We start from the raw sequence: 27,201 nt of genomic DNA, 5'->3' as shown, positions 1-27,201 counted from the left end.
AACTTGTGGCAAAATATAAAATATTTCATGGACTCAACATGCCTCTCAGTAAATAGCTTGGGGTGTCTACTTTCCAAAATGGGGTCATTTGGTGGGGGGGGGTTTTGCTATTTTGGCATTTTATGGCCTTCGAAACTGTGATAGGTAGTGAGGAGTGAAATCAAAAATTTGCACCCTTAGAAATCCTGAAGGCAGTGATTGGTTTTTGGGGTGCCTTACGCTGCTATACTCCCAAAAAGCGCCACATATGTGGTATCCCCGTACTCAGGAGAAGCAGCAGATTATATTTTGGGGTGCAATTCCACATATAACTATGGCATGTGTGAGCAATATATCATTTAGTGACAACTTTTTGTAAACTTTTTTTTTTTTGTGTCATTATTCAATCACTTGGGACAAAAAAAAAAATTCAATGGGCTCAACATGCCCCTCAGCAATTTCCTTGGGGTGTCTACTTTCCAAAATGGGGTCATTTCGGGGGTTTTGTGTTATTTTGGCATTTTATGGCCTCAAAACTGTGATAGGTAGTGAAGAGTGAAATCAAAAATTTGCACCCTTAGAAATCCTGAAGGCAGTGATTGGTTTTCAGGGTGCCATACGCGGCTAGACTCCCAAAAAGTCCCACATATGTGGTATCCCCGTACTCAGGAGAAGCAGCAGAATATATTTTGGGGTGCAATTCCACATATATCTATGGCATGTGTGAGCAATATATCATTTAGTGACAACTTTTTGTAAACTTTTTTTTTTGTGTCATTATTCAATCACTTGGGACAAAAAAAAATATTTAATGGGCTCAACATGCCCCTCAGCAATTTCCTTGGGGTGTCTACTTTCCAAAATGGGGTATAAATATACGCTTATTGACATTTTTTTACTAAAGACATGTGGCTGAATAAATTTTGCCCTAAATGTATGACTAAAATTCAGTTTATTCGATTTTTCTTATAACAAAAAGTAGAAAATATATTTTTTTCTCAAAATTTTCAGTCTTTTTCCATTTATATCGCAAAAAATAAAAATCGCAGAGGCAATCAAATACCATCAAAAGAAAGCTCTATTTGTGGGAAGAAAAGGACGCAAATTTCGTTTGGGTACAACATTGCATGACCGCGCAATTACCAGTTAAAGCAGTGCAGTGCGAAATTGTAAAAAGACCTCTGGTCCTTAGGCTGAAAATTGGTCCAGGGCTGAAGTGGTTAAATGGTCTATGCATTAGTAATGTAATGCTTATTTGCATAATTGTGTTTACTGGTGAGTTTTTGTTTTTTTTGCAAACAATTTCTTGAATTCAGATGAATTAATGAGAAATTTCTCTTACTGTACAGGGGAACTGAAAATTACTGAGCCGCCAAGTGGTGTCACTGTGTTAGAAGGTGAAGAGGCTTTGCTGAAATGTATAGTGAAAGGTGACAATGTCAATGTTCAGTGGTCAAGGTGAGTTTTGTTTCTTTTTGTTAATTTTCTGGTATCCTGTATTAAGCCATAGATAAATATTGGGTTTTTATTAGAAGCTGTTAAAACAGCATCTACTAAACAAAAACTGCCTTATTTGAAGTTTTTTTTAACTCTCAAGAAAATATAATTTGTACTCGTTTTATGTGCAAATATATCTCATATGGAGATCAACAGTGTATGTACTGTATATCACAAAGTCTACAAATGAGGTGTTAGCTTTAAGCAGCGCTTAATGTGCCATGCTTTCCAATCCATGTGCACTAGACAAATAGGTTATACAACCAGATACAACATATTGTATATAAGTAAAATTGTGACCCATAAGGAACTATTGAAACAATCGTATAACATAAAATAACAAAAAATTTTTTATATAGATGTGTGTGTGTGTGTATATATATATATATATATATATATATATATATATATATATATATAGTCCACTTTTAGTGCCAATCTGAAAAAAGCTTCCATTGCACCAATATTTTTCTTCTACCATGTGCCAGTTTCTTTAAACTTGCTTTTCACGCTTTAATTTGTTCCACCACGTATAGTATAGGGGGCCACTCACCAGATTTGTTTGAGCCACCAGGACCCTCTCAGCTTTATCACTCAAAGTCCTATTGATGGTACAGTCTCTGCATCTAGCTTCCTCTCCTCTCTTTTATCCAATGTTACATGTTGCTCCCAGAACAGAAAACAGTAGCACGGTAATCGCGCAATAAGTTTATTAACCACTTCAGCCCCGGAAGGATTTGCCCCCTTAATGACCAGGCCCTTTTTTGCAATACGGCACTACGTTGCTTTAACTGACAATTGGGTGGCCATGCGACGCTGTACCCAAACAAAATGTATTGTCCTTTTTTTCCCTCACAAATAGAGATTTATTTTGGTGTATATGATCACCTCTGCAGTTTTAATTTTTTTGCTAAATTTTTTGCAAAAAAAAGACCGGCAATTTTGAAAAAAAAACAATATTTTTTACTTTTTGCTATAATAAATATCCCAATTTAAAAAAAATATATATTTTTTTAACAGTTTATATATATATATTCTACATATATACAAATATTGATTGGTTTATGCAAAAGTTATTGTGTCTACAAAATAGGGAATAGATTTATGTAATTTTTTTTTATTAGTAATGGCGGCGATCTGCGTTTTTTGCAGGACTGCGACATTGCGGCGGACAGATTGGACACTTGACATTTTTTGGGGACCAGTGACATTTATACAGCGATCAGAGCTAAAAAATAGCCACTACTGTATAAATATTACTGTCAGGAAAGGGGTTAACACCAGAGGGCGATCAAGGGTTTAACGGTTTTCCCTAACTGTAGTGGGGATGGGCTACCTAGGACATGACAAAGATCACTGTTCCCGATGACTGGGAACAGAAAATCTCTGACATGTCACTAGGAAGAACGGAGAATTACCTTCTTTACATAGTCAGTTCCCCGTTCTGCCTCTGTACACCGCACCCGCTAGCCTCCCTGCACAGACAGATGTATACCTAAAGCGGTTTGCGCAGGAGAGCCGACCTGCTGCAGTATAATGATGGCGGCTGGTCAGCAAGAGGTTAAAAGGCTTTAAAAAATAGGTAAACTGATGCACTTACATTTTAATGTGCCATAAGCGACACCAGCTCATATAGCCAGAATCGCTATTTTCCTCGCCGCTCGCCCCTAAGAGCCAGAGTGCGCTCCACCCAAGCCGGACTTGATGTCAGTAACACCTGGAAGTTCTGCAGCAACTTTACAGAATCTGACACTGTCTGAACCCAGGGGAAGGTGGGATTTCCAATCTGTACTAATAATAACAATGTCATCCAGGTGAATTTTTGGGCAAAGTAGTTTATCAATTACCCTTTGAAAGGTCGCAGGAGCAGAATGTAATCCAAATGACATTCTCTCATGCTAAAATTGGTTATCAGGATTGGAAAAGGTAAATTTCTCCTTGGCTTTCTTAGCCAAGTATATCTTCCAGTACCCTCTTGGCAAAGGTCCAGTGTAGTTGTATATTGAGCTGGTTCCAACACCTCTATCAATTTATCCACCCAGGGCATGGGTTACACATCAAGATTAGACACCTCACTGAGCTTTCTAAAGTCATTGCAGAACTGAAGTGTGCCGCTTGGCTTTGGTACCAACATAGGAAGGCTAGACCATTCGCTTTGTGAGTGACATCGAGCTCTAGCATTTTCCTAAACTCTTCAGATATGGACTTTCTACGTGCTTCCAGGATGCAATATGGTTTTACACACCTTCACATTGGCTTCCATTACAATGTTATGTTCAATGACATTCGTGAGATCAGGTACTGTAAGTCTGAAATGACTTCCTTCTTTCTCTGTAAAAACTCCTTTCTAGGAACGCCCTCCTTCCTGAAAGTTGCAGCACGCACAGACTATCTCTTATTCTTTCTCTCAGACCTCTTAATGTCTCTGCGAAACCATCTGAGCTAGACAAATACCAGGCCTTATCTACCATATTCATTCTCAGAAATCTGAAGCTCTGAATGTGTCCTTGCCAAACTTCTTGGTAACACATAAGACTAATTTCCCTTCCCTCTATCAGACTGTCTGCCACTTGAGCAGGGTAATAGACTGGTGTCGCCACACATCCATAAAACAGTGTGTCTCCAAAGAACAGGCCATTGCAGGTCTACACCTGGAGACCCTGCCCTGGTGCTAAGATAGCATTCCCACTGATGTTAAATCTCACATTTCTATAGGAGAAACTTGATGTATTTGTGCCAAGGTAATCCAAGCGAGACATTTGGTGGTTGATGGTCATTGGATCTCAAGGCCTCAGCTGCTTGCAGACTTGGCTTACTCCAATCTCTCTTTCTGGCACAAGCTTCAACTCTCAAACTTCATGACCTCACTACCACCAGCCCCACTTTTTCACTCACCAATTTACTGTGTTAGAGCATCTCTGCTAAGAAAAGATGCATCTGCATCAGGCAGTGTCACAGAACTACCATCTGCTTATGCCCCTCCCCCCCCCGGAATTAAAACTGCCCCACATCTCCATATGGAACATGATCTTTCTTCAGCAAGCAAATTGAGAGGATTCTTGTTTTCACCTATAAAAACATCTATATGCTCCAGGTATCAAGAATCTGGTTTTAAACTGCTGACGCAATGGTACTACACGCCCATTCGGGTCCACAAAATGTTTCCTCAAGGCATGGAAAAGAAGAGACCAGCACCTTGCTCCATATTTTCTGGTCATGCCACATGCTCTACGACTTATGAGCCAAACCTCAGCCCAGAAATTTACAGATTAGGTTGTCCCCAGAGAGTTGACTTTCTTTCTGCCTCACCACCATGCCATATCTGGGAAGACTGACAGACACTATTTGGCGATTATTGTTGACTGCAGCGAAGAGCTGTATCTAGATTTTTGGTCACAACATCAAGCAACCCCAAACGCTATCTGGCTGATGAAAGTTAAGGAAATAAATGAAGGTCGCGGTGGCAACAGAGAAGGACATGTTCTCATCCCTGTTGAACACGGCTGCACCCTCTAGTACAGACGGCTGTGAATTTTTGACCTTATGAGACCCGGAGCCATGGAGAGGAGGAGTCTTCCCACTTTCCCCTGCCCATTCCAGTTCCCAATCTGCCCACTGCCCCTCCCTTCCTTTTCTTTGTTGTTATATAAAATCTAAAAAATACAGAAGTTACCGAGCATCTTGGTGAATTGGGTATTTGACTCCTGTACAGTTGGTTCCATAATATTGTGAACTTAAACCGGAATTGAAAAAAAAAAAAAACTCATGAAAGCATGCCCTCTGAATAGCTCTAGATTACAAAAAGCCTTCTTTTGCAGTGGGCACTGGGCTCGATCTTGTGTGCGGATTCCAGGGTTCTTCAGATCTGCTTTCATGGAAGATGTAGAAGACCAAGGTTCATGTGAACAAATAGGGTGTCCCATCATCTGGCAGGCTGGAGTAGATCCTCTACCCCAGTAGTATATTTTATATCGGGTATATCTCTCCACCATGTCCACAAACTGATCTGAGGTCTTAACGGCTGATCCAGTGCTGAAGACTGCCAGGCAGCGACCACAGATACTTATCCATCATGTCTCCCACAACCATCTGGGGCCAAATGGAGCCTCCAGCTGAAGCTATTTTTTAAGTTATACCAGGTTGTGCTCTAGGGACCCTGGTGGCCAATCTGCTCAACATCTCCAGTTGGGTCTGGAGAGCAGTAGTCACCCCAAAGCAGTCCAGGATCTTTACTTTCAGCCATAGCTATTGACCTCACCAGGTGGAAGGGTATAGTAGGTATTTTGTGGAACCAAAATGGTCAATGAGGCTGGCCCACTTGCTCTTGGGGCCTCTCTCTCTCTGCTTTCATCTCAAATGTAGCTAGGAAGGCTTCCACATTATTAGTTAACACAGGATTTTGTAGGTAGCAGTAGGCCCTCACAGATGACTGGTTACTAGGGGGGCAAAAGCAACTTGCTGAAAGAGTTGTTGCACCATTTCCTGCAAGATGGTCACCTGTGTCTGTGTGCATTTGTTGCTGAGCAAGAAGCTGGGTGGTAAAAAAGCAGGTGCTTTCTTATTGAGCTGTGACCCTCTGCTCCAGGTCCTGTTGCTGCTGTGCCAGAGTTTGCTGCTTCGGCATCAGAGCTCTACGATCATGGCAGGTTTGTGCTTGCATGTCGGTCATTGCCAGCTGCTTGAACAGCTCTTCCATTTCTCTTTCTGTGAATTTTAGAGCCTGTGATGATTTAGCCCACAACATGCTGTACACTGTGCCTTTAGATGTTAGTGTTAACAATTTATACTGAAAAAAAAAAGGGCAGAGCACATCTAAGCCCTTGTACACACGGTCGGACATTCTGACAACCAAATCCGTTGGATTTTGTCCGAAACTGTTGCATACACGCGGTCGGACAAAGTTGTCGGAAAATCCGATTGTACATAACGTGATGACGTTATTTCTTTACGACGGGACTACGTTCAGGCTAGTAGCCAATAGCTTTGGTCTAGGAATTTGATCTGAGCATGCGTGGTACTTTGTCCGTCGGAGTAGGCTACACATGATCGGAGTATGTCCGATTGGAGCATTTTGTTGGAAAATTTTACCGGCAAGTTGGAAAAGTTGGTCCGTCGGATATTCCGACGTAAACAGTCCGATGGAGACCACACACAGTCGGAATATATCCGACAAAACGGTCCGATAGGACGTATTCCGTCGGAATCTCCGACCGTGTGTACAAGGGCTAAGAGTATCGGTAGGTGAACAGGAGTACTGAAATCAATGAATACAGCTCACCTTGGTGAGTAGCCAAGAAAACACCAATTTGTGTTCTGGTTCACAAGCTTACATGGCAGGAATCCACAGTCGACTTGTAAAAGGTGTTCAACAACACATCCCATCTCTCAAAAAACAATGCTGTTGGATAATAGGAGTTCATACAGTGCAGAGTAAAGCAGTGAATCATGAATATTTTAGATAAATGAAAGTCCCAAATTGATTAAAATCAGCAAAACTCATCAAGTTTCCTGAAAAGGGAGCAATGTATACTCTGAAACATGTTGAGTTTTGCTGATCAGTAAAAAAAAGTATCCTTTTGGATAATAATCTTGATGTTAATTAAAGCTGAAGGCAGATACAAATACAAAAACAAATGCAACTCTGTAATCATTAATACATCATTTCATTTTTTTTTTAATGCAAACAGTTTAAGTACCAGAATTTGACCTTTTATCAGCCTTTTGCAGTCCTTGTACAGCAGGGTTGCAGTGTAAGAGGAAGAAGCAGTGCAAGGAGTCCATGTGCTCACAAAAAGCATGCCGATAGGAAGAGAAAGCAGTGTGATATATTGATGAGCTCATTGATATGCTGCTTCTTTTCATTATCCAGTCACAGTCACAAGTTGGAGTGAGTCTAGGATGACCTGGGCTCCAAGAAAGTGTGTTAGAATGCTGCTAGCCTTTAAACTGAGAACATCTAATGACAGGAAAAAGTACAGTAGGGAAACATCTGGACTGACGGTACATTTTGCAGCAAAAGTTTTTTTTTTTTTTTTTTTAAGAATTTGAAAATAAAGCAACAATATAAATTGATATTTGGCATAAGGTAGAAATGCATAGATCAATAAAAAAAAATTTTTATTAAACAAAAAAAAAAAACACACTTGTAAATATTTATCATATAGATGAAATTACTCCAAGCTGGATAAAATTGATTTAAACACATGCGTATATATGGAGTCATATTAGTTGCATACCTACATCTCATAAGAAACCACAAAAAGGTGTAACAAACTAGAGTAACAATGAATCTGTAAATTCCATATTATCTCACCCACCCCTAATGGGATCAAACTGTGTGCGAAAATAATTTGAGTCCTAACATCAGACTATATATAAGGTAGTGGTCTGTATGGCTTTAATCTGAGCTACAACCAACATGGTTGTCTACCTTATAAGGGATTAGTATCCAGAATTGAGTACAAGCTACTATATAAAAGCAGTGAAATGTAATTTATTCTATTATATTAAGTTGGGGTCCCCAGGTCAAGCTAAACAGGGACAGATATTAGGGTGTTATATGTAGTCGAGCACTTAAAATGTGACCAACATGACCACTTTTTATGAAATTTAATATGGGTATCTTTTGCTTGAGAGATCAAGCCCTCAGGGTTTTATTTTTTTATCTTTTAATAGGATAATAATTTTAGTGGAAGTTCTGCTTTTATGTAGTGATGAAAAGCATCAATGTGACAGCCAGGCATTTAGCATTTAAAGTAGCAAACATCACCAATGACATAATTTTCTTCCAAATCCTTAAGAATTCCTACAACATTTCTACTATGACATATGACTCATGTTTGCCTCTTACAGGAATGGTGTTCCAGTGCAGTCAGATGGCCGTCACACATACATGTCTCACGATGGCAGCTTGATCATAAGGAATACCAAGACTGCAGATGAGGGCTCATATACATGCAATGCATACAGTGGCAGTCACTCAGTCAGCGCCAGTGCAGAAATCAAAGTTAACAAGCATAAACCAATGGGTAAGTCAGATATGAATATTTCTTTCCCCTTGATTGTTGCAGTTATTAAACTAAGTCATTAGAAGGAATGGAATTGCTTGAAAGAATTCAAAAACAGTTGAAGTGGCCTAAATCCAGTTGGTTAGCTAACTTTGTGCTCTCACAGAATTGGGCTATTGGTTGTCAGGGAAAATGTAAGCTTCTCCCTATAAGTATATATTTTCTTTGCGATTAAAAGCACAAACAGCTCTCTTATATAATACCGGGAAAGCAAGCTTTCTTTCTCTCCAAGTAACACAAACAGGTGCTGGTATCACCTCAAGCTCAGTATCACCCTGCACCAGGTAGCCAAGCTGCTTTTATTTATACTAAACACAGGGATAACAAAAGAGGCTGCTGGCTTCAGAATCAGCCAATCAGACACTTGTATTCATTCAAAAGAACCAATGACACACATGGATATATTCAAATAGAAATGCAGTAGTGACGTGTGCAGATGGTGGTGTGCAAAACCATGCGGCAAGCACATGGTTCCGAACACAACCGTGTGCACATTCCCACTGCCACTAATGTTGTATGGTTATACTATGGTTCCCAAGTACGCAGATCTGCTTAGGAGTTTAAAATTGATCGCTATGGAGTGGCCAGTTCCCTGGTGAGGCATAAACAAACATCCTTAAAAGAGCAAACAGATCCGCCGTGTCCGTGGGAAGGTATCCGCATTCAATGGTCTTCCACCAGTGTCTGCATGTGCGAATACCTTACATGAGGGTATTACAGCAAAACTGACACTGGGGGGCATCTGACAACATACATTAATAAAAATTTCCACAACAGCTCCTCCTCTTTGTCATATGCTCCCTTGTGTTACTCGATGAATCTTGATCTTCTTCTTGAACCTGGAAATAAATCAAAATGGCCACAGCGTGGACCGGTGCATGCTCCCTGTGCGCGCTGCGATCACCCAGTGACTGAGATTCTGGTGATCACCGATCCGAGTAAGGGGCCGGTCCTGGCCCCTTACCATTTGATTAGCTGTCAGCCAATGACAGCTGATCACATGATCAAAACAAAAGCTCAGTGTTCATTTTTTTTTTCTCCTCACGCTGAGAGCGGAGGAGAAAAAAACGATCACCGGCTCATCTGCAAGGGACATTGGTCCCGAAGAGGCAATTATGCCACATCTATGCCACCTGCCATTGCCACCTGACAGTGCCCAAAAGTGCCACCTATCAATGCCCACCAGTGGTGCCAATCAGTGCCATCTAGCAGGGCTGCCTATCAGTGTAACCAATCAGTGCCCATCACTGCCGCCTCATCAGCGTACATTAATGATGGACAAAAATGACCCGTTTTAAAATTTTATAAAAAAAAAAATTATTTTGTTATAACAATGTAATTTGGGTGCAGTGTAGTATGACCGTGCAATTGTCATTCAAAGTGCATCAGCGTTGAAAATTGGTCCGGATAGGAGGGGGGTTTAAGTGCTCAGTAAGCAAGTGGTTAATGTTAAGGGTTTATTAGCACTGTTAAAGTATGTCAGGGGGACAAACAATTTCTCCACTGCACCACAGTATTCATGTTAGAATATAACTGTTTGTACACCATATGAATTGGAAAGAAATTGCAACATAGGAAGAAAATTTAAAACATTGCACATTCACTAATTCAACTGTTTTATTCAACCTTATTTATAAATATATTTAATTAGTAAAGCTTATGATCAGTTATACCAGTGAATAATCAGGTTTTAACTTGTTGCATGGGGCACTACTAGAAACATTCCCCCTCAAGTATGTGCAGGCATGCAAATTTCTAATAAGTACACAGGCAACAATTAAAAAAAAATGTTTAGGCTGGAGTCACAGTGCCTTGCAAAAGTATTCACTCCCATTGGCATTTTTCATGTTTTGCTGCTTCACAACCTGAAATTAACATGGACTGTTTGAGGATTTGCATCATTTAATTGATAGAACATGCCCACAACTTTGAATATGTTTTTTTTTTTATTGTGAAGCAAACAACAAATAGGACAAAATAACAGAAAAAGTCAATGTGCATAAATATTCACCCCCTGAAGTCAAAACATTGTAGAGCCAAGTTTTGGGGCCATCACAGCTCCAAGTCGCTTTGGATGAGTCTCTATGAGCTTGCCACATCTTACCACTGGGATTTTTGCCCATTCCCCCTTGCAAAACTGCTCCAGCTCCTTCAAGTTGGATGGTTTGTGCTTGTGAACAGCAATCTTTAAGTCTGACCACAGATTTTCTATTAGAAAGGCCATTCCAACACATTTACATGTTTCCCCTTAAACCACTCAAGTGTTGCTTTAGCAGTGTGTTTGGGGTCATTGTCCTGTTGGAAGGTGAACCTCTGTCCTAGCCTCAAGTCACAGAGTGGTATAGGTTTTGCTCAAGAATATCCCTGTATTTGGCATCATCCATCTTTCCCTCAACTCTGACCAGTTTCCCAGTCCCGACTGCTGAAAAACATCCCACAGCATGATGCTGCCACCAACATGTTTCACTGTGGGGATGATGTTCTTGGGGTGATGTGATGTGTTGGGTTTGCGGCAGACATAGCGTTTTCTTTCATGGCCAAAAAGTTAAATTTTAGTCTCATCAGACCAGAGCACCTTCCTCCATACATTTTGGGAGTCTCCCACATGCCTTTTCGCAAATTCAAAAGGTGCCATTTTGTTTTTTGCTGAAATGAATGTCTTTCTTCTGGCCACTCTGTCATAAAGCCCAACTCTGAGAAGCGTACGGCTTAGTGTCGTCCTATGTACAGATACTGAAGTCTCTGCTGTGGAACTCTGCAGCTCCTCCAGGGTTACCTTAGGTCTCTGATTAATGCCCTCCTTGCCCGGTTCGGGAGTTTTGGTGTGCGGCTGTCTCTTGGCAGGTTTGCTGTTGTGCCATGTTCTTTCCATTTGGTTATAATAGATTTGATGGTGCTCCTAGGGATCAAAGATTTGGATATTTTTATTTTTTTTATAACCTAACCCCGACTTGTACTTCTCAACAACACTGTCCCTTCCTTGTTTGGAGAGTTTCTTGGTCTTGCTTAGGTGTTGCAGCCTCTGGGGCCTTTCAAAAAGGTGTGTATATGTAATAACAGATCATGTGACACATAGATTGCACACAGGTGGACATCATTTCGCTAATTATGTGACTTCTGAAGGTGATTGGTTGCACCAGAGCTTTTTATGGGTTTCATAACAAAGGGGGTGAATACATATGCGCATGCCAATTATAATTTTTTTATTTCTGAAGTTTTATGGATATATTTTTCTAATTTTACTTCACCAACTTAGACTATTCTGATCCATCTCATGTAATTCAGATTAAAAAAAACATTGAACTAAAGGCTGTAATGTAACAAAATAGGTAAAACGCCTAGGAGAGTGAACACTTTTGCAAGGCACTGTACACTTTAAATGTGCAATTTATATGGCAAATCAAAAACAAAGGTTATGACGTTTTCCACATCTTTGGGGGAAAGGGATTTCTCAGACTAAAACTTTGAATTAGAGATTCACCACGGCAGGAGAGTTTGTATGAGGGTGTCCATGGACCTAGAATGTTGAGTTGCAATGGTCTGGAGTGAATTTGGGCACACAACATGGTTTTTAAGGAGACTGCCATTAGACACAAGACCCTCATGCAGGTACAAATCTAGGGTTGACTTTGAGACCTAAATCTGTGAAGTGCTAGAGCAGCAGAACAGAAGTTTTTCCCAAAGCAGGAAGATCCTGGACAGGGCTGTATTCAATGTCGGTAAGGGAGTTGGATCCAAGGTCTGGATCCAGGGTCTACACTGGACATTAGTTGCCAGGAATGGGGAGGGCTGAATCTTCAGCAAGAAATCATCCAGGTGACCCACAATCTGTATTGCCTGAGAATAAAGCAGAGCGAGGACTAGGACAAACACCTTGATGAAAACTCAGGGGGAAGGGTTGTGTGGATAGGCCAAGAGGAAGAGCTACATATTGGTAATGTTATGGGCTCATGGCAAAATGCTAAGCATCTACTGAAACCAGAAAATCACCCAAAGGAGGGAGGCAATGACCAACCAGGCAAATTTCACACAACTTTTAAACCCACAGAAATAAGTTGAGTCTTCATATTCAAAATGGGCAAAACTTCTTTACTTGACTCAATATCTGAACAGGTGCAAATAGAAAACTAGAAAGCATTCCTTTTGTGGTACTGGATGACTTCCTCCTGCGAGAGATGCTGGGCAGCAGCAAGACCAGCACCCAAGTTTGGGGGGGGGAATTTGACAGCATAAAGCAGGAAGCAGACAGAATCTGAAATCCTAGTTTCTAGCCCCTTCAAATGAAACTCTGGACCCAAATGTCTGAGATTTCCTGGGACTAGAAGGCCAGGAAGGCTGAAAGACATCCCTCCCACTCTGACAAGTAGGGGGGCAACCCATCACAAAGAAGGGGGCTTGCAGCCAGACCAGACTTGAAAGACTTCTGGCAAAAGTTTGTTTTAGACTTGGAAGCCTGGGGCGGCTGAAAGCAACTTTCCTAGCCTCAGGAATAGCAGGTCTACCTTCAGAAGTGTAAACTTTTTTCTGGGGACCTCCTTCATCTACTTAGCTAGGGAGGGATCAAACAGGTGTTCTCTCTCTCAAATGGCAGATGCTTGAGGATTTTCTTGCACTGAAATTCCGTTGACCAACATTTGAGGCAAAGAATATGGAGAGTATGTTCATCCTGGAAATCTGGTGAAGTATATATCTGCCAAGCTGTTCATGCAGAAGCATAAGGCCATAGAGGAAAAGGTTTTAAAGTGGGTGTTTCTTTTTTTGTTTACTGAGTCCTTTAAACAAGCCAATTGCAGTGCCTGTGTTTTCGACAAGAGATTGCAGGGTCTGTACATTTATCCATGAAGCTCTTCTCAATAGGATATTTTGGATGAGCACACAGCTGTGCTGTTAGTCACTGTATAAGATGGGCTCTGATAGCGAGTGGACTGGAAAGGATTCAGCAGGCCTGGGCAGTTACTGAGACCCCGCCTTAGGTTGGGGAGACTCAGGCAGCGATGACTCATCCTGATGTCATTCCCTAGAACAGGGGTGTCAAACTGGTGTTGCAGAACTACAGGTCCCATCATGCCTCTGCCTGTGGGAGTCATGCTTGTACCTGTCAGCTTTGCAATGCCTCATGAGAACAGCTGGAGGGCCACCAGTTTGACACCTGTGCCCTAGAAGAAGCAGAGGGATCTTCCTCATGTACCTCCTTTTCAGACACTGTGTCTGCAGCCAAGGCAAAGTTGGAGACTGACCCAGGAGGAGAGACTGCTAACCCCTGTTGTCATATGTCCACTAAAAGGACCAAAATTTTGCCCATGAAATGATCCATTGTGGCAGAAAATTACCCTCTAGATAAGTAGAAGGAAGACTGTGCAGCTGAAGAGCCAGCTAAGTGCCCAGGGAAAGGCAGGGAATCAGACTGGGCGAAACTATGCAAACATAGGGTACTAGTGCCCTGTGTAAATATTTTACAAAGTTTAGAAGGTTGAAAAAGAGAAAAGTCCATCCAGTTCAACCTATGAGTGTGTGTGAGATTTTTATTCTCTAACATAGCCCGATATATTCTGCTTCCCGAGGAAGACATCTAAATGTTTCTTGAAGTTGTCGACACACTCAGCTAGTACCAATTCCTGGGGAAGGTGTAGACTACCACCCTCCTTGCCCCTCCCTTCCCCTCCAATCCCATAGTCAAGTGCTGAGTCTGAGTTAGCAAGGCCATTTGATTCCTTACCCCTGTGCATGTGATTTGCCATTTACAGTCCAAAAAGTGTATCTAGAGGGGTACTGAAAACCTCTACTGCTGTGTAGAAGATGATACCTTCTGTACCAGGCACTAATAAGGCTGCTGTTCCCAGGTAAGTGTCCAGGGATCACAATGTTGTACTTTGGAGGGAAACTGATGTTGCTGGCTCCAAACAAGAAACGTTCACACAGAGAAGAAAAATAGCACCAGATGTGTTATATTTGTGCCAAAGGGAAAAAGATGGATGCCAAATTTAAAGGCATGGCAACTCCCATCCATGGCTGTGATACACTGTTTAAAGTGTTACAGCCAGTGTCCCTCAGTGGCAAAGGTATAGGGATGTTAGTATCCTTAGGAAGATTTAAAGGGCATGAGCCCTGCATTTACCATGGCAGATGTCTGGACAGGATACAAGGAATGAGACCTCAGCCTAGCTTTGCTCTCCATGGTGGGTACACTCCCAAAGAAGGTTTCAGGGATAGGGCTCTGCTGCTGACAGACCACGGCCCTGGACCAGTATAGCATCCTGCGGCTAACTAAATGCAATGTGCCAAGGTGAGCACCAAACACAGGGTCCAGTCCCTAAAGCAACATTACAGGCTAGTCCTGCATCTTTATCCAAGAGGGGTCCAGGTCCTGTCCCCCCTCCAAGACTTAGCCAAAAAAAAGTCAACAAATCCAAAAGCTAAGTTACAGTAAATTTAATGCAGCCAGGAATCTTTATAGGAGAATGGGTTTAGAAAAAGCCTTCAAAGGAAAAAGGGGGGGCTTCTTTAATTAGAGAGAAGAGATCCATTACCTAAGGCCACGAGCAAAAAGCGAAGGCTGGGGGGCGTGGCTGGACCTCACAGGAAGATGGACACATAACAGGTTAGCTCCCGCTGTGTTAACTGCCACTTTGCTGCTGAGAGACTTTTCTTTGCTTACCCGGTCCAGCTGACATGGGGACAGCATCGCGGACATCCTCCACCTCTCGTTCCCGCTCACCAAGAAGTAATCAAAGCGGCACAAACAGCAATTTTCTTGACCCTTTCTGGACACAGGGCTCTAACATGGCAGCTTCCCGACAAATTTCCTCACAGAACTCCCAGTTACCTCAGCAGAGAATACCTGGAATGCAGCCAGATTATCACCCCGCTGACTCAGATATTTCAGTGGCCTCTGCTTCTGCCCTAGCTGCTACACACCCAAGTCTTTTAGACCTCAGAACAGTAGCAGCAGATATAAAGGATACTCTGTCAGCTGCCATTGCAAACCTGCGTCTAGACATCTGTGCCATTGCTGACAGGGTTCTTGTGGTAGAAAACACAGCTGCCCAGCATCATACAATTCTGCGCAGAATGTCCCATAAAATAGATGCTCACACACTACAGCTTAGAGACATACAAAGACACACAGAAGATTTGGATAACAGAGGAAGAAGACATAATCTGCGTGTCAGAGGTTTACCAGAGGCTGTGGATTCTGATCATTTACTGTCTGCCATTACTACTATATTCAATGACCTGCTAGACAGACCAGTGCACACAAACATAGCAATGGAAAGAATTCACAGGGCCCTCAAACCTAAAGGCAGAGAGAATGATCCCCCCAGGGATGTGGTGTGCTGTTTGGTTGATTATAAACTTAAAGAAGACATTCTTCACAAAGCGAGAAACAGGATTCACATTATGTTTGAGGGAGCTGAGATTCATATATACCAAGACCTTTCTGGCATTACTCTGAAGAACCGAAGAGACCTAAAACCCCTATTAGACACACTGCGTGCCAAAAATATTCCGTACAGGTGGAAATTCCCCTTTGGGCTCTCAGCTACATTTCAAGGTCGCACGGCTCTGCTGAGAGTGCCCGAGGACCTACCATCCTTTTGCAACACCATGGGCATTCCTCTAACAGAAGTCCCAAATTGGTACGCTGAATTCCGACAATCTGCGACTAAAAAAGAACAACAACATGAAGAGCCTATGGAGGCACAGGAGACCCGACACCGTCGTCGCAGATCTCCATCAGACGACAGGTCTTCAATGTCTACAAGAAGACAGCACAACGGTACAAGCTCACCTGAATCACCGCGACCTAGAAGGGCCAGAAGGGACCACGGGTCACAGCGCAACCGTGTTTACCAACGCTAACAATCAAGCCTGGAGAGTATACTGGTTTAATCCATGGTTGTTTATAATCTCCTAGTTCAATGGGTTTATTGCATAGTACAAGATGCCTTTTCTAGCCTCTTTACACCGACTTTACTCATCTGCTTTGGTTAAACTGATTAGAGACTGTCAACATCATATAAATTCTGGGGTTAAGTTACTGTTATAGATTGGATATGATAAATTCTCTTACACAATTCAAATCTCATGTTCCCACTAGAAGAGTACATAGGAAAGTACTATTGCACAGTTTTTAAACATCCTCATCCTCATTTATAGTGCTTTGATATTAGTTACTGCTCAGTCTGTTTCGTTCAATTTCCAGCAGTTAATTAGTCCTATATAAGGTTTTCCAATGCAGAACTCCCCTCCCCCCTCATCACACCCGTAGGACTACGGTTATTAGGATTTGTTTTCGGTTATCCTGCTCTGAGGAGACCAATGAACTAGTATCATCCTCTGTATGATACCTAGAAACAGTCAAGCTAGGCTATGTTTAAATGAGATGTAAGGCATAAAGGTGGTCCAACAAGGCCCAAGGAAAAATCGGAAGCATTATTAATATTTTTTTTTTTTTGCATTTTTTTTTTATTTATTTATTTATTTATTTCTTTTTGCATTTTTTAAGCCATCATAGGTAAAATTGGCCTTTAATTTTAATTTTAATTTCAGTATTAGTGTTATAGTATACCACTTTAGTGGAATCATCATAATGGTTATGTCTCGTTCTTATGGATGAAATACTAGAAAACTTTATTGAATTACATTACGGTCAAGACATTAAGTGAGACTCGCATTTTATAATTGTTAGTTTTGCATTATTACTTGTGCTGTTGTCCTAGTTAGTGGTTAGGTATGGCTATTTTACTTCCAGCACTTGATAAGTCCATCCCAGGATTCTACCTTAAACTATCCCCACCTATCCTCACGCCCACTGGAATGAGGCTGTGAGAGATTGTTATATTTCTTCCACCGTTGTGGATATACTAAGGAAAGTGTATGGGTTTATACATAGGTATAGTACCAATAAAATTAAACACTACACAAGTAGTTGGGAGATACTAGTTTGGTTCAAGAAAGCCCAAAATACTCCGACTGCACTAGAATTATTTTATTACATTATTTTTATTTTATTTTTTATTTTATTTTGTAATTTTATTTTTTTATTTTATTTATTTATTTTTCTTTTTTTTCCTGTTCCGTACTTGTCTTCTTAGGTTAAGATGATCTTTAATATTAAGGTTAAAGTACACCAAAGACACCTTATTAATGGTATATTGGTAAGGACATTCTGGTGTGGCAAATATTTCTAATTTTACACTGTCTATTCCATACACCCACTAATATTTCCTGTTAGTTGTTCTATAGGATTCAGAGCTGGGGTTTCTAGTTCTTTCCAAAGAAGTATAAGTTTATATAGGCGTGATACTGCTATGCTTTATAAATTTACAATTTATTTATTTATTTATTTTTATGTGAGAACATCTCAGTATTTTTATTTGCAGATTCCACAAAACAAGTCTCTACTCGCATACACCATGTCCTGATTTGCGTCACTCTTGTAGTTGCTTGGGTTTATTATCATAATTAGATATTTAGTACTTCCACACCCATGCCAAATACATGACCGATATCAACACAAATTTTCCTTAGTTTCTCATATTTACACCTTTATAGGCATTTGGCATTGATAACAGCGGATTACCATGTCACTCATTCTCCTGTTCTCTGTGAGGTTTTATCCAACCCCCACACAGTAGCTTGGACCAGAGTTGGCCTGTGTTATGTAGGCTTTCTCTGGCCTTGCTCTGTACTTCTCCGATTTTACACAGGTCTTGGGTAGATCCCATAACCTGCTCGGTTATTGCTTCAGACCTTTCCCCACATTACACCATCTTAGCCTTATCACATAACCTGGTCTATTCCCCCTCCCCCTTTCCCCTATTGCCAAAGTTAATCCAAACAGAAAGCTACTAATCAAAACATACAATGTCTCTTGCAGGAAGGCACGGCCCTCCTCCCCAGGTCAAGCTATATTCTTTAAACATAAGGGGTCTTAACACTCCAGAAAAAAGATCTCAGTTGTTTATGTTACTAAGAAAAGCTAAAGCGGACATTGTATACCTCCAAGAAACACATTTTAGATCAGATAATATCCCCAAACTTTTCAATCCAGAGTATCCAACAGTATTTCATGCCACTAATCCAGACTCCAAATCAAAGGGAGTATCTATTCTGATATCTAAAAAATGCCCATTGCAGATCCAAGATACTTTGATTGATACTAATGCAAGATATATTTTTTTAAAAGGCAAATTGCATAACAAACTCGTTACTTTGGCCAATTGGTACGCCCCTAACCAACAACACGTTCCTTATTTCCGCGATGCCTTACAAAACCTTAGTACATTTCGCGCAGGCATGCTCATTGTCGGGGGTGATTTCAATTTGGCCTTGAACCCCTCACTTGATACGTCCTCAGGTGCCTCCTCTATCACACACAGGGCTCTTCGGGCAATAAAAACACAGCTATCTAACCTGGAGTTACACGATACTTGGCGCACATTGAACCCAAACTGTAAAGATTTCACTTTCTATTCCCCTCCGCATCGTAGATACACAAGAATAGACTACTTCTTCTTATCACAACCAGATTTGGATCTACTTCATCAAGCTACAATTGACCCAATGGTAATTTCAGATCATCACCCTATTTCTGTCACAATCACATTTTTTACATCCAACACTAGACAATCAATCTGGCGAATGAATAGCTCTATTTTAACGGATCCAGTAAATGTAAAGCGTATAAATGATCGCTTGTTGCAGTATTTTCAGGAGAATGATTCCTCCGAAATTACCCCGGTTACCCTTTGGGCGGCACATAAGTGTGTCATACGGGGAGAACTAATTTCTATAAACGCTCAATGTCAAAAAGCTAGACAAGCTCTGATATCCAAATTATCGGATAAAATTAATTCCCTGGAAAGACAGCATAAACAATCATTGGCTGATCAAACTTTTCAAGAGTTATTAAAAACTAGGGAAGAACTTCTAGAAGAACTAGGGAAATCCATACGTCGCAAATATGCCCTATCACAAAAAACCTTCTATGAGTTTGGGAATAAATCCAGCAAATTTCTAGCTAAAGCCCTGCAATCTAAAAAAGCAAATACTACCATTCATTACATAACGGACCCCAAAGGGAATAAAATAGAATCATCCAGTGGAATTGCAAATCAATTTAAAAAATTTTTTTCTAAACTTTACAACATACAATCCCATTCGCAGACAGGCTCAAACAAGGACAGGATAAGATTAATACAAGATTTCCTTACACAATATGGTCCACACCCTATCACTGAAGAGGAGGCAGATGATTTAGATAAACCTCTTACCAGGGAAGAAACGCTGGAAGCCCTCAAAATTATGAAGCCAAACAAAAGCCCTGGCCCAGATGGCCTTCCAGTTAGTTACTGTAAAACATTCACTGAAGTTCTCATACCAAGGTTCTTAGAGACCTTTAATTCCCTAGATACCCTCTCAGATAAAAATAAAGATCTTTTAGAAGCCCATATAGTTATGATACCAAAACCAAATAAAGATTCATCTATAGTTTCTAACTACAGGCCCATTTCTTTAATAAATGTTGATGTGAAACTTTATGCAAAAATTTTAGCTAATCGTATACTTCCTCTACTGTCCTCTTTGATTTCTCTGGACCAAGTGGGATTTGTCCCAGGCAGAGAAGCTAGGGACAATACCTTGAAGGCACTCAATATTCATCATTGGCTGACATCTTCCAACACCCCTGTGTTTTTCCTTTCCCTCGATGCGGAGAAAGCATTCGACAGAGTGGCCTGGGACTATATGACGGAAGTCTTACACAAAATAGGTTTCAAGGAACGCATGATGAACTATATCTTAACCTTATATTCATCCCCAACAGCAAAAATCAGAGTTAATGGTCTTCTTTCGGATGCTTTCTCCGTGTCGAATGGAACTAGACAGGGTTGTCTCTTATCTCCCCTTATATTTATACTAACCATGGAACCTATTCTAAGCAAAATTAGAGCCAACAGAGATATTAAAGGAGTTGAAATAGCAAATACTCATTACAAATTAGCGGCTTACGCAGATGATATTCTTCTTTTTCTTACTGATCCCATCATAACAATTCCGAACTTATTGAAGGATTTTGACCTTTTCAAAAAATCTCCAACCTCCAAATAAATTTATCCAAATCAAAAGCACTCAACATTTCTCTGTCAGATTCCATTGTATCGCAATGTCAGTCCAATTTCCCGTTTGGCTGGGATGCATCAGCCATAACCTACCTAGGGATACAGTTACCATCAAAACTACCTGATCTTTACAATAAGAATTTCGCCCCCATTTTAAAAACCATACAGAAGAACCTTCAAGACTGGAACAAAGGCAATTTTTCCTGGTTTGGTAGGGCAGCAATTATAAAAATGAATGTACTCCCTAGACTCTTATATTTACTCCAAACAATTCCTATAAAACTACCGCCAGCTTTCTTCTCCACATACAAAAGATTATGTTTAAAATTTATCTGGGCAGAGAAACCATCACGGGTCAAATGGGGTAAGCTAGTGTCCCCAAAATTGAAGGGGGGAATAGGTCTTCCAGATATTCAAAAGTATTACTGGGCTTGTCATCTGACTAGAATATTAGATTGGCATTTACATCACAAGACAAAGGCCTGGATAGGTATGGAAGAAGCTGTCCTCCATTTACCAATGTCTTATTTACCATGGATCAATCCACAAAAATTAACACATGAGGTCAGATCACATCCTCTAATAGCTCCCACGTTACAAATCTTCAATTCAGTTCGCAAGAAGCTACACATTGCCTCAGTTCCGGGCCCACTAACCCCAATTGACCAGAATCCGGACTTCCCTCCTGGTATTTTGCCTAAATCCGATGCTGACATATCTGCAGTGGAACCCATGAGAGCTAAATCCTTCTATCACAATGGTCAGATATTATCTTTTCAAGAAATTTTAGCTCGTTTCCCTGGAATGAAGATTCCTTTCTTTAAATACCTTCAAATAAGACATTTTTTGCAAAGCTCTAACTCCCCATCTCTGTGGTATAGAGACCATACGCCGTTTGAAAACTTATGCTCCAAAACAGACCCTCAAAGACACCTCATTTAATTTACCTATTCTTTAATGTTCCCAGCTGCTTCTTTCTCAAATGACACCACATGTAAGAAATGGGTTAAAGAACTGTCCTTGGATTTAACACATGAGGACTGGCAAAACATATACACACACATACATTCAGGCTCCCTAAATGTTACCGCTCAAGAAAATGGATACAAATTATACTCTAGATGGTATAGAACGCCTGACCGAATTCACAAATTCCATTCTACTATCCCTCCCACATGTTGGAGATGTAATCTAGCGCACGGTTCTCTTCTCCACATATGGTGGGATTGTCCTTTAATCCAACCATATTGGAAGGAAGTCCATAAGCTCATCACTAAAATCACAACCTATTCCCCAGACTACACGCCAGCTCAATACCTCCTGCATCATACATCTATTCCGCAATCCACTTATAAAAGATCCCTCACATTACATCTTATAAATGCAGCAAAGCTTTGCGTCCCCGTTCATTGGCGTTCTACCTCTCCCCCCACTATTTCTGAATGGCTCCGCAGAATAGAGAAAATAGCTGAAATGGAGGGCTTGATCTCTCAAGCGAAAGATACTCATACTAAATTTTATAAAACGTGGTCATTTTGGTCACATTTTAAGTGCTCGACTACATATAACACCCTAATATCTGTCCCTGTTTAGCTTGACCTGGGGACCCCAACATAATATAATAGAATAAATTACATTTCACTGCTTTTATATAGCAGCTTGTACTCAATTTTGGATACTAATCCCTTATAAGGTAGACAACCATGTTGGTTGTAGCTCAGATTAAAGCCATACAGACCACTACCTTATATATAGTCTGATGTTAAGACTCAAATTATTTTCGCGCACAGTTTGATCCCATTAGGGGTGCGTGAGATAATATGGAATTTACAGATTCATTGTTACTCTAGTTTGTTACACCTTTTTTTTGGTTTCTTATGAGATGTAGGTATGCGACTAATATGACTCCATATATACGCATGTGTTGTTTAAATCAATTTTATCCAGCTTGGAGTAATTTCATCTATATGATAGATATTTACAAGTGTGTTTTTTTTTTTTTTTTGTTTAATTTTTTATTTTATTTTTATTGATCTATGCATGTCTATCTTATGCCAAATATCAATTCATATTGTTGCTTTATTTTCAAATTCTGTATTTCATAATTACAATGATATTCAGATTTATGTTTTACTATGTGTATGTAACATGCAATATTTGTTTTATCAATAATAATCAATAAAAACATTGAAACACAAAAAGCGAAGGCTAGCAGGGAGTGGGAGGGGTGATATAGATTTTTTTTTTCTTGCGTACAATTACCAGAAGATAGCTGCATATACAGTGGGTAAAATTATTTGATCCCCTGCAGATTTCGTGAGTTTGCCCACAAAGAAATGAAGGGTTTATACTTTTTATCATAGGTGCATTCTAAATGATAGACACAGAATATCAACCAAAAATCCAGAAAAAAAAAAACTGAACTGCAAATTAATTTATATCATTTGTTTTATGTGTGTAAATTATTTGATCCCTAAGCAAAATAGGACTTAGTGGCAAAACCCTTGTTGGCAGAGGTAGCACATTTCTTGTAGTTGGTGACCAGGTTTGCACACATCTCAGGAGGGATTTTGGTCCACTCTTCTTTACAGATCTTCTCAAAATCCTTAAGATTTCTTGGCTGTCTCTTGTCAACTCGAAGTTTCAGCTCCCTCCATACATTTTTATAGAATTAAGGTCTGCAGATTGACTAGGCCATTCCATGACCTTAATTTGCGTTTTCTTGAGCCACTCCTTTGTTGCCTTGGTGGTATGGTTTGGGTCATTTTCATGCTGGAAGACCTATCCACGACCCATCTTTAGTGTTCTGGCTGAGGGAAGAAGGTTCTCATCCAAAAGTTACAATACATGGCCAATACATGCGGAAAAGTTGGCCTGTACCTTTAGTAGAGAAACAGCCTCAAAGCATAATGTTTCCACCTCCATGCTTCACTGTAGGGATAGCGTTCCTAGGGTCATAGTCAGCATTTTTCTTCCTCCAAACAAGGTGATCTGAGTTAATGCCAACTCATCTGACCACTAATTGGTCTCGTCTGACCCCTACACTTTCTCCCAATCCTTCTCTGAATCATTTAGATGTTCATTGGCATAACTGTACATGTGCCTTCTTGAGGAGGGGGATGTGCCATGTTTAGAGGAAGAAAAATGCTGACTATGACCCTAAGAACACCATCCCTACAGTCAAGCACAGAGGTGGAAACATTATGCTATGGGGCTATTTTTCTGGTAAAGATACAGACCAACTGTCGCATTGAGGGCCAATGGATGGGGCCATGAATTGTAAAGCCTTGGGTGAGAACCTTCTTCCCTCAGCCAGAACACTGAAGATGGGTCATGGATGGGTCTGTTAGCATGACAATGACCAAAAACATACCACCAAGGCAACAAAGGAATGGCTCAAGAAAAAGCACATTAAGGTCATAGAGTAGCCTAGCCAGTCTCCAGACCTTAATCCTATTGAAATTTTGTGGAGGGAGCTAAAACTTCAAGTTGACAAGCGACAGCCAAGAAACCTTAAGGATTTAGAGAAGATATGTAGAAAAGAGTGAACCCCTCCTGAAATGTATGCAAACCTGGTCACTAATTACAAGAAACATCTTACATCTGTGTCAACAAGGGTCTCACCACCAAGTACTAAGTTATGTTTTGCTTAAGGGATCAAATACTTATTTTACTGCAACTCAATTTGTATCGTGTGTTTTTTCTGGATTTTTGGTTGATATTCTGTCTCATTTAAAAAACACCTATGATAAAAACATTTTTTTGGAGAGGCTTAATTTCTTTGTAAGTGGGCAACGTTACAAAATCAACAGGGAATCAAATTATTATTTTCTTCATTATAACCCATGATAAAGACTAAAGGTCGGTCCTGTACTGTATGTCTGAAAAAAAAATAAAAAAGTTCAGGCTGGAGTTACATGTTGAATGCGCAATTTATGTTGCAAAGCAAAAATGTATTGTATATCTGCAAATATAACCTTTTAGATAATAGCCTGATAACTATGAATTTTTATTTTATTTTTATTTAGCATCTTCGGTTCAAACGGCAGACTCAAACACAGAGTGTGTTGACAACCCCGAGCTCGCCAATTGTGACCTAATTGTCTATGCTCAACTTTGTAACAATGAGTACTACAGCAGCTTCTGTTGTGCCAGTTGCTCTAAACATGGCTCAGGACACAGTCAAAGACAACACAACGGCTAAGAGACTTTTCTGAAGGATATCTGTGTTTATAACTATGACTAGACTTAAGTGACCTTAATCCTCTTTTACCTGTGATTGGGCTCAATAAAAAACAAAATAAATGGTGATTTTGGATCCTTTTCAGACAATGTTATAACAAGCGGCATACAAATGTAAAGGGCATATGTATCAAGCTTCCCATATTAGTATTATATTAAACAATGTAAACAATTGATATTATCTGGTCATAACACTATACATAAACAGAGCTTTTGGTTAACCTCTGAATGCGTTAAGTAGTAAAATTGAGAACAAAATTGTTGACCTTACACCCTTTGATACATAATCCCTAAGATGTACAGATTCCTGAAAGCATGTATGTTGTTTTATAACAGATTTAAATTACAAAGCACTAGAGTGAGCATGTACTTATATTGTTGGTCTGACTTTGTTTTTTTTAAATGTTTATTATAGAATACACTAGGACATTTTATACTTCAATATTTCAACTATAAGACTAAAATCAAGGTTTATTTTGCTGACTTTTCATATTAAAGGGGCAAAATAAACATATTTAATGTAAACCTGTAAGAAAAATGCCACAATTATCTGAATAGCATAAGAGATAAACAATTGGGCATTTTACAATTTTGCTTGCTTGTGGCCATTGTTAAAACACTGCTGATAGGGGCTCTAGAGCCCAAAATGAAAACAAATTGTGTGCCTACACAGCAGCCAAGTGTCATTATTGCTGATTTGGTACAGGATTCAAAATGAAGAACACTTATAAATTGATGGTTTGGACATACTTTACACTCTAATATATCAAACTCAAACTTTTCTTTTAAACTTACTTTTTACTGTAAGTGTATCCATTGTGATTATTGTCCAGATGATTTTGGCAGTAAAGGGTGATAACTAGATTGTCACCAGACATGCCAATCAACCAATTTTGGCTATAGGTTTATTCGGTTTATTTTCACTGGCCATACATTTCTAACTAGTATGGTTAGTTAGCGCAAGTTCTAAGTGTTATGTCAAAGTTGCACAGTCATTTATTGCTAAAATGCGTGGCTTGAGGTTATATCGGGGATATATTGCTGATGCAGTGGTCTTGCTATAGATGTTGATATCAACCCGACCAGCTGACACTGCAGCAGTAATAACCCAAGGCCAGCATAAGGTACGAGAAAGAAAAAAAGAGGACCTATTCTTCAGTAAATGGAGGGACTAGTTTGAGGGGACAACAGTGTAAATAAAATAGACCGTTAAAATGATAGATTCTATAATTGCAGAAACATAATGCAAGGGTGGTGTTAATGTACATAGTATTAAAATATGGCTTTTGTGTAGAGGTCCTTTTTTTTTTATAGTAATAAATTCTGCCTATAAATGTGTAGTTTAAACAAAGGCAGCCTGTAGAGGTTTATAATAGTAATATAATTCTATTTGCTATTAATGAGAAAGTACAATGTTGATGCACAGTAGGGACCTGCAACATTTTGCACCAAGAAATTGTTTTCCATAATATATACAATGCAATATTCAGGATTAAAGAGGCAAAATAAACGTATTTAATGTAATACATTATTACGTTATAAGGACTCATGCATATTGAGCTATTCTGTATACATACAATTTTGGTTGCACCTCACAGAGACAAATTACAGTGCATTCTGGAACTTTTTTTAAAAACAATCAAAACTTTGCAAGAATTCAAATTAGCGCCATGTATTTTCACTATGCTGTGTACAGTTTAACACATTAAACAGCTATGCACCTACCAAAACAAGTAACTCATGCTTGATTTTGTTTTTAATTCCAATATTAAATGTATAAACATGTATTTAAAACATTTACTAGTAACTTTTTACTGGATTTTAAAAACTAACAAATGCATTATACAGCATGGCACTTTAGACAATATTTATAAAAAGTGATAGATGTGCAAGTCAGGGTCCTTTCACACAAAAAAATAAACTGAGAATGCATGTGCATGGAAATTCCGAAAAACTGTCCGCTGAAACTTTGTTTCAGCGGACAGTTTTTCGGAATTTCCGAAAAACTTTGTTCAGCAGACTGTTCGCTGAAACTGTCCGCTGAAAGCCCACACACGAGCGGACTGTCCGCTGAAACACTGTTCAGCGGACAAAGTTGGGCGAACAGTCCCTGCGTGTGTACGCGGCCTAAGAAGTTTCTACAAATTTAAAAATAGTTGCCGATATGGCTTTTTCAGTCAACATTCAACTCGTGCGTATGTCGGGCTGTCCAACAGAAGCTGGCCGTTTGGCTGCTGGTTTTCCAGCATGCTCGTCCATCAAAAGCCAGCCAACCAACTCCTGATCAGCGCTTT

The 27,201-nt window shown here is 39.9% G+C and overlaps 1 protein-coding gene across 5 annotated transcripts in view; it reads left to right on the top strand.

Moving 5' to 3' along the window:
* The window catches only part of PAPLN (papilin, proteoglycan like sulfated glycoprotein), a 181,735-nt gene extending 155,091 nt beyond the window's left edge, over positions 1–26,644 (top strand). For all 5 annotated transcript variants that reach the window (XM_077464576.1, XM_077464578.1, XM_077464579.1 and 2 more), the window contains 3 exons: positions 1,329–1,437; positions 8,329–8,504; positions 24,694–26,644. In XM_077464576.1, coding sequence (XP_077320702.1) covers positions 1,329–1,437; positions 8,329–8,504; positions 24,694–24,869 — 461 coding nt within the window. In that variant the 3' untranslated portion in view covers positions 24,870–26,644. The remainder of the gene's footprint in view (positions 1–1,328; positions 1,438–8,328; positions 8,505–24,693) is intronic.
* The last annotated feature ends 557 nt before the right edge of the window (positions 26,645–27,201 follow it).

Source organism: Lithobates pipiens, unplaced genomic scaffold (genome assembly GCF_037356315.1).
Source record: "Lithobates pipiens isolate NorthernLeopardFrog02 unplaced genomic scaffold, aLitPip1_a1.2 Scaffold_30, whole genome shotgun sequence".
Classification (NCBI taxonomy): Eukaryota; Metazoa; Chordata; class Amphibia; order Anura; family Ranidae; genus Lithobates; species Lithobates pipiens.
Note: the sequence above shows the minus strand (reverse complement) of the source record. Positions and strands in the feature narration are given on the sequence as shown.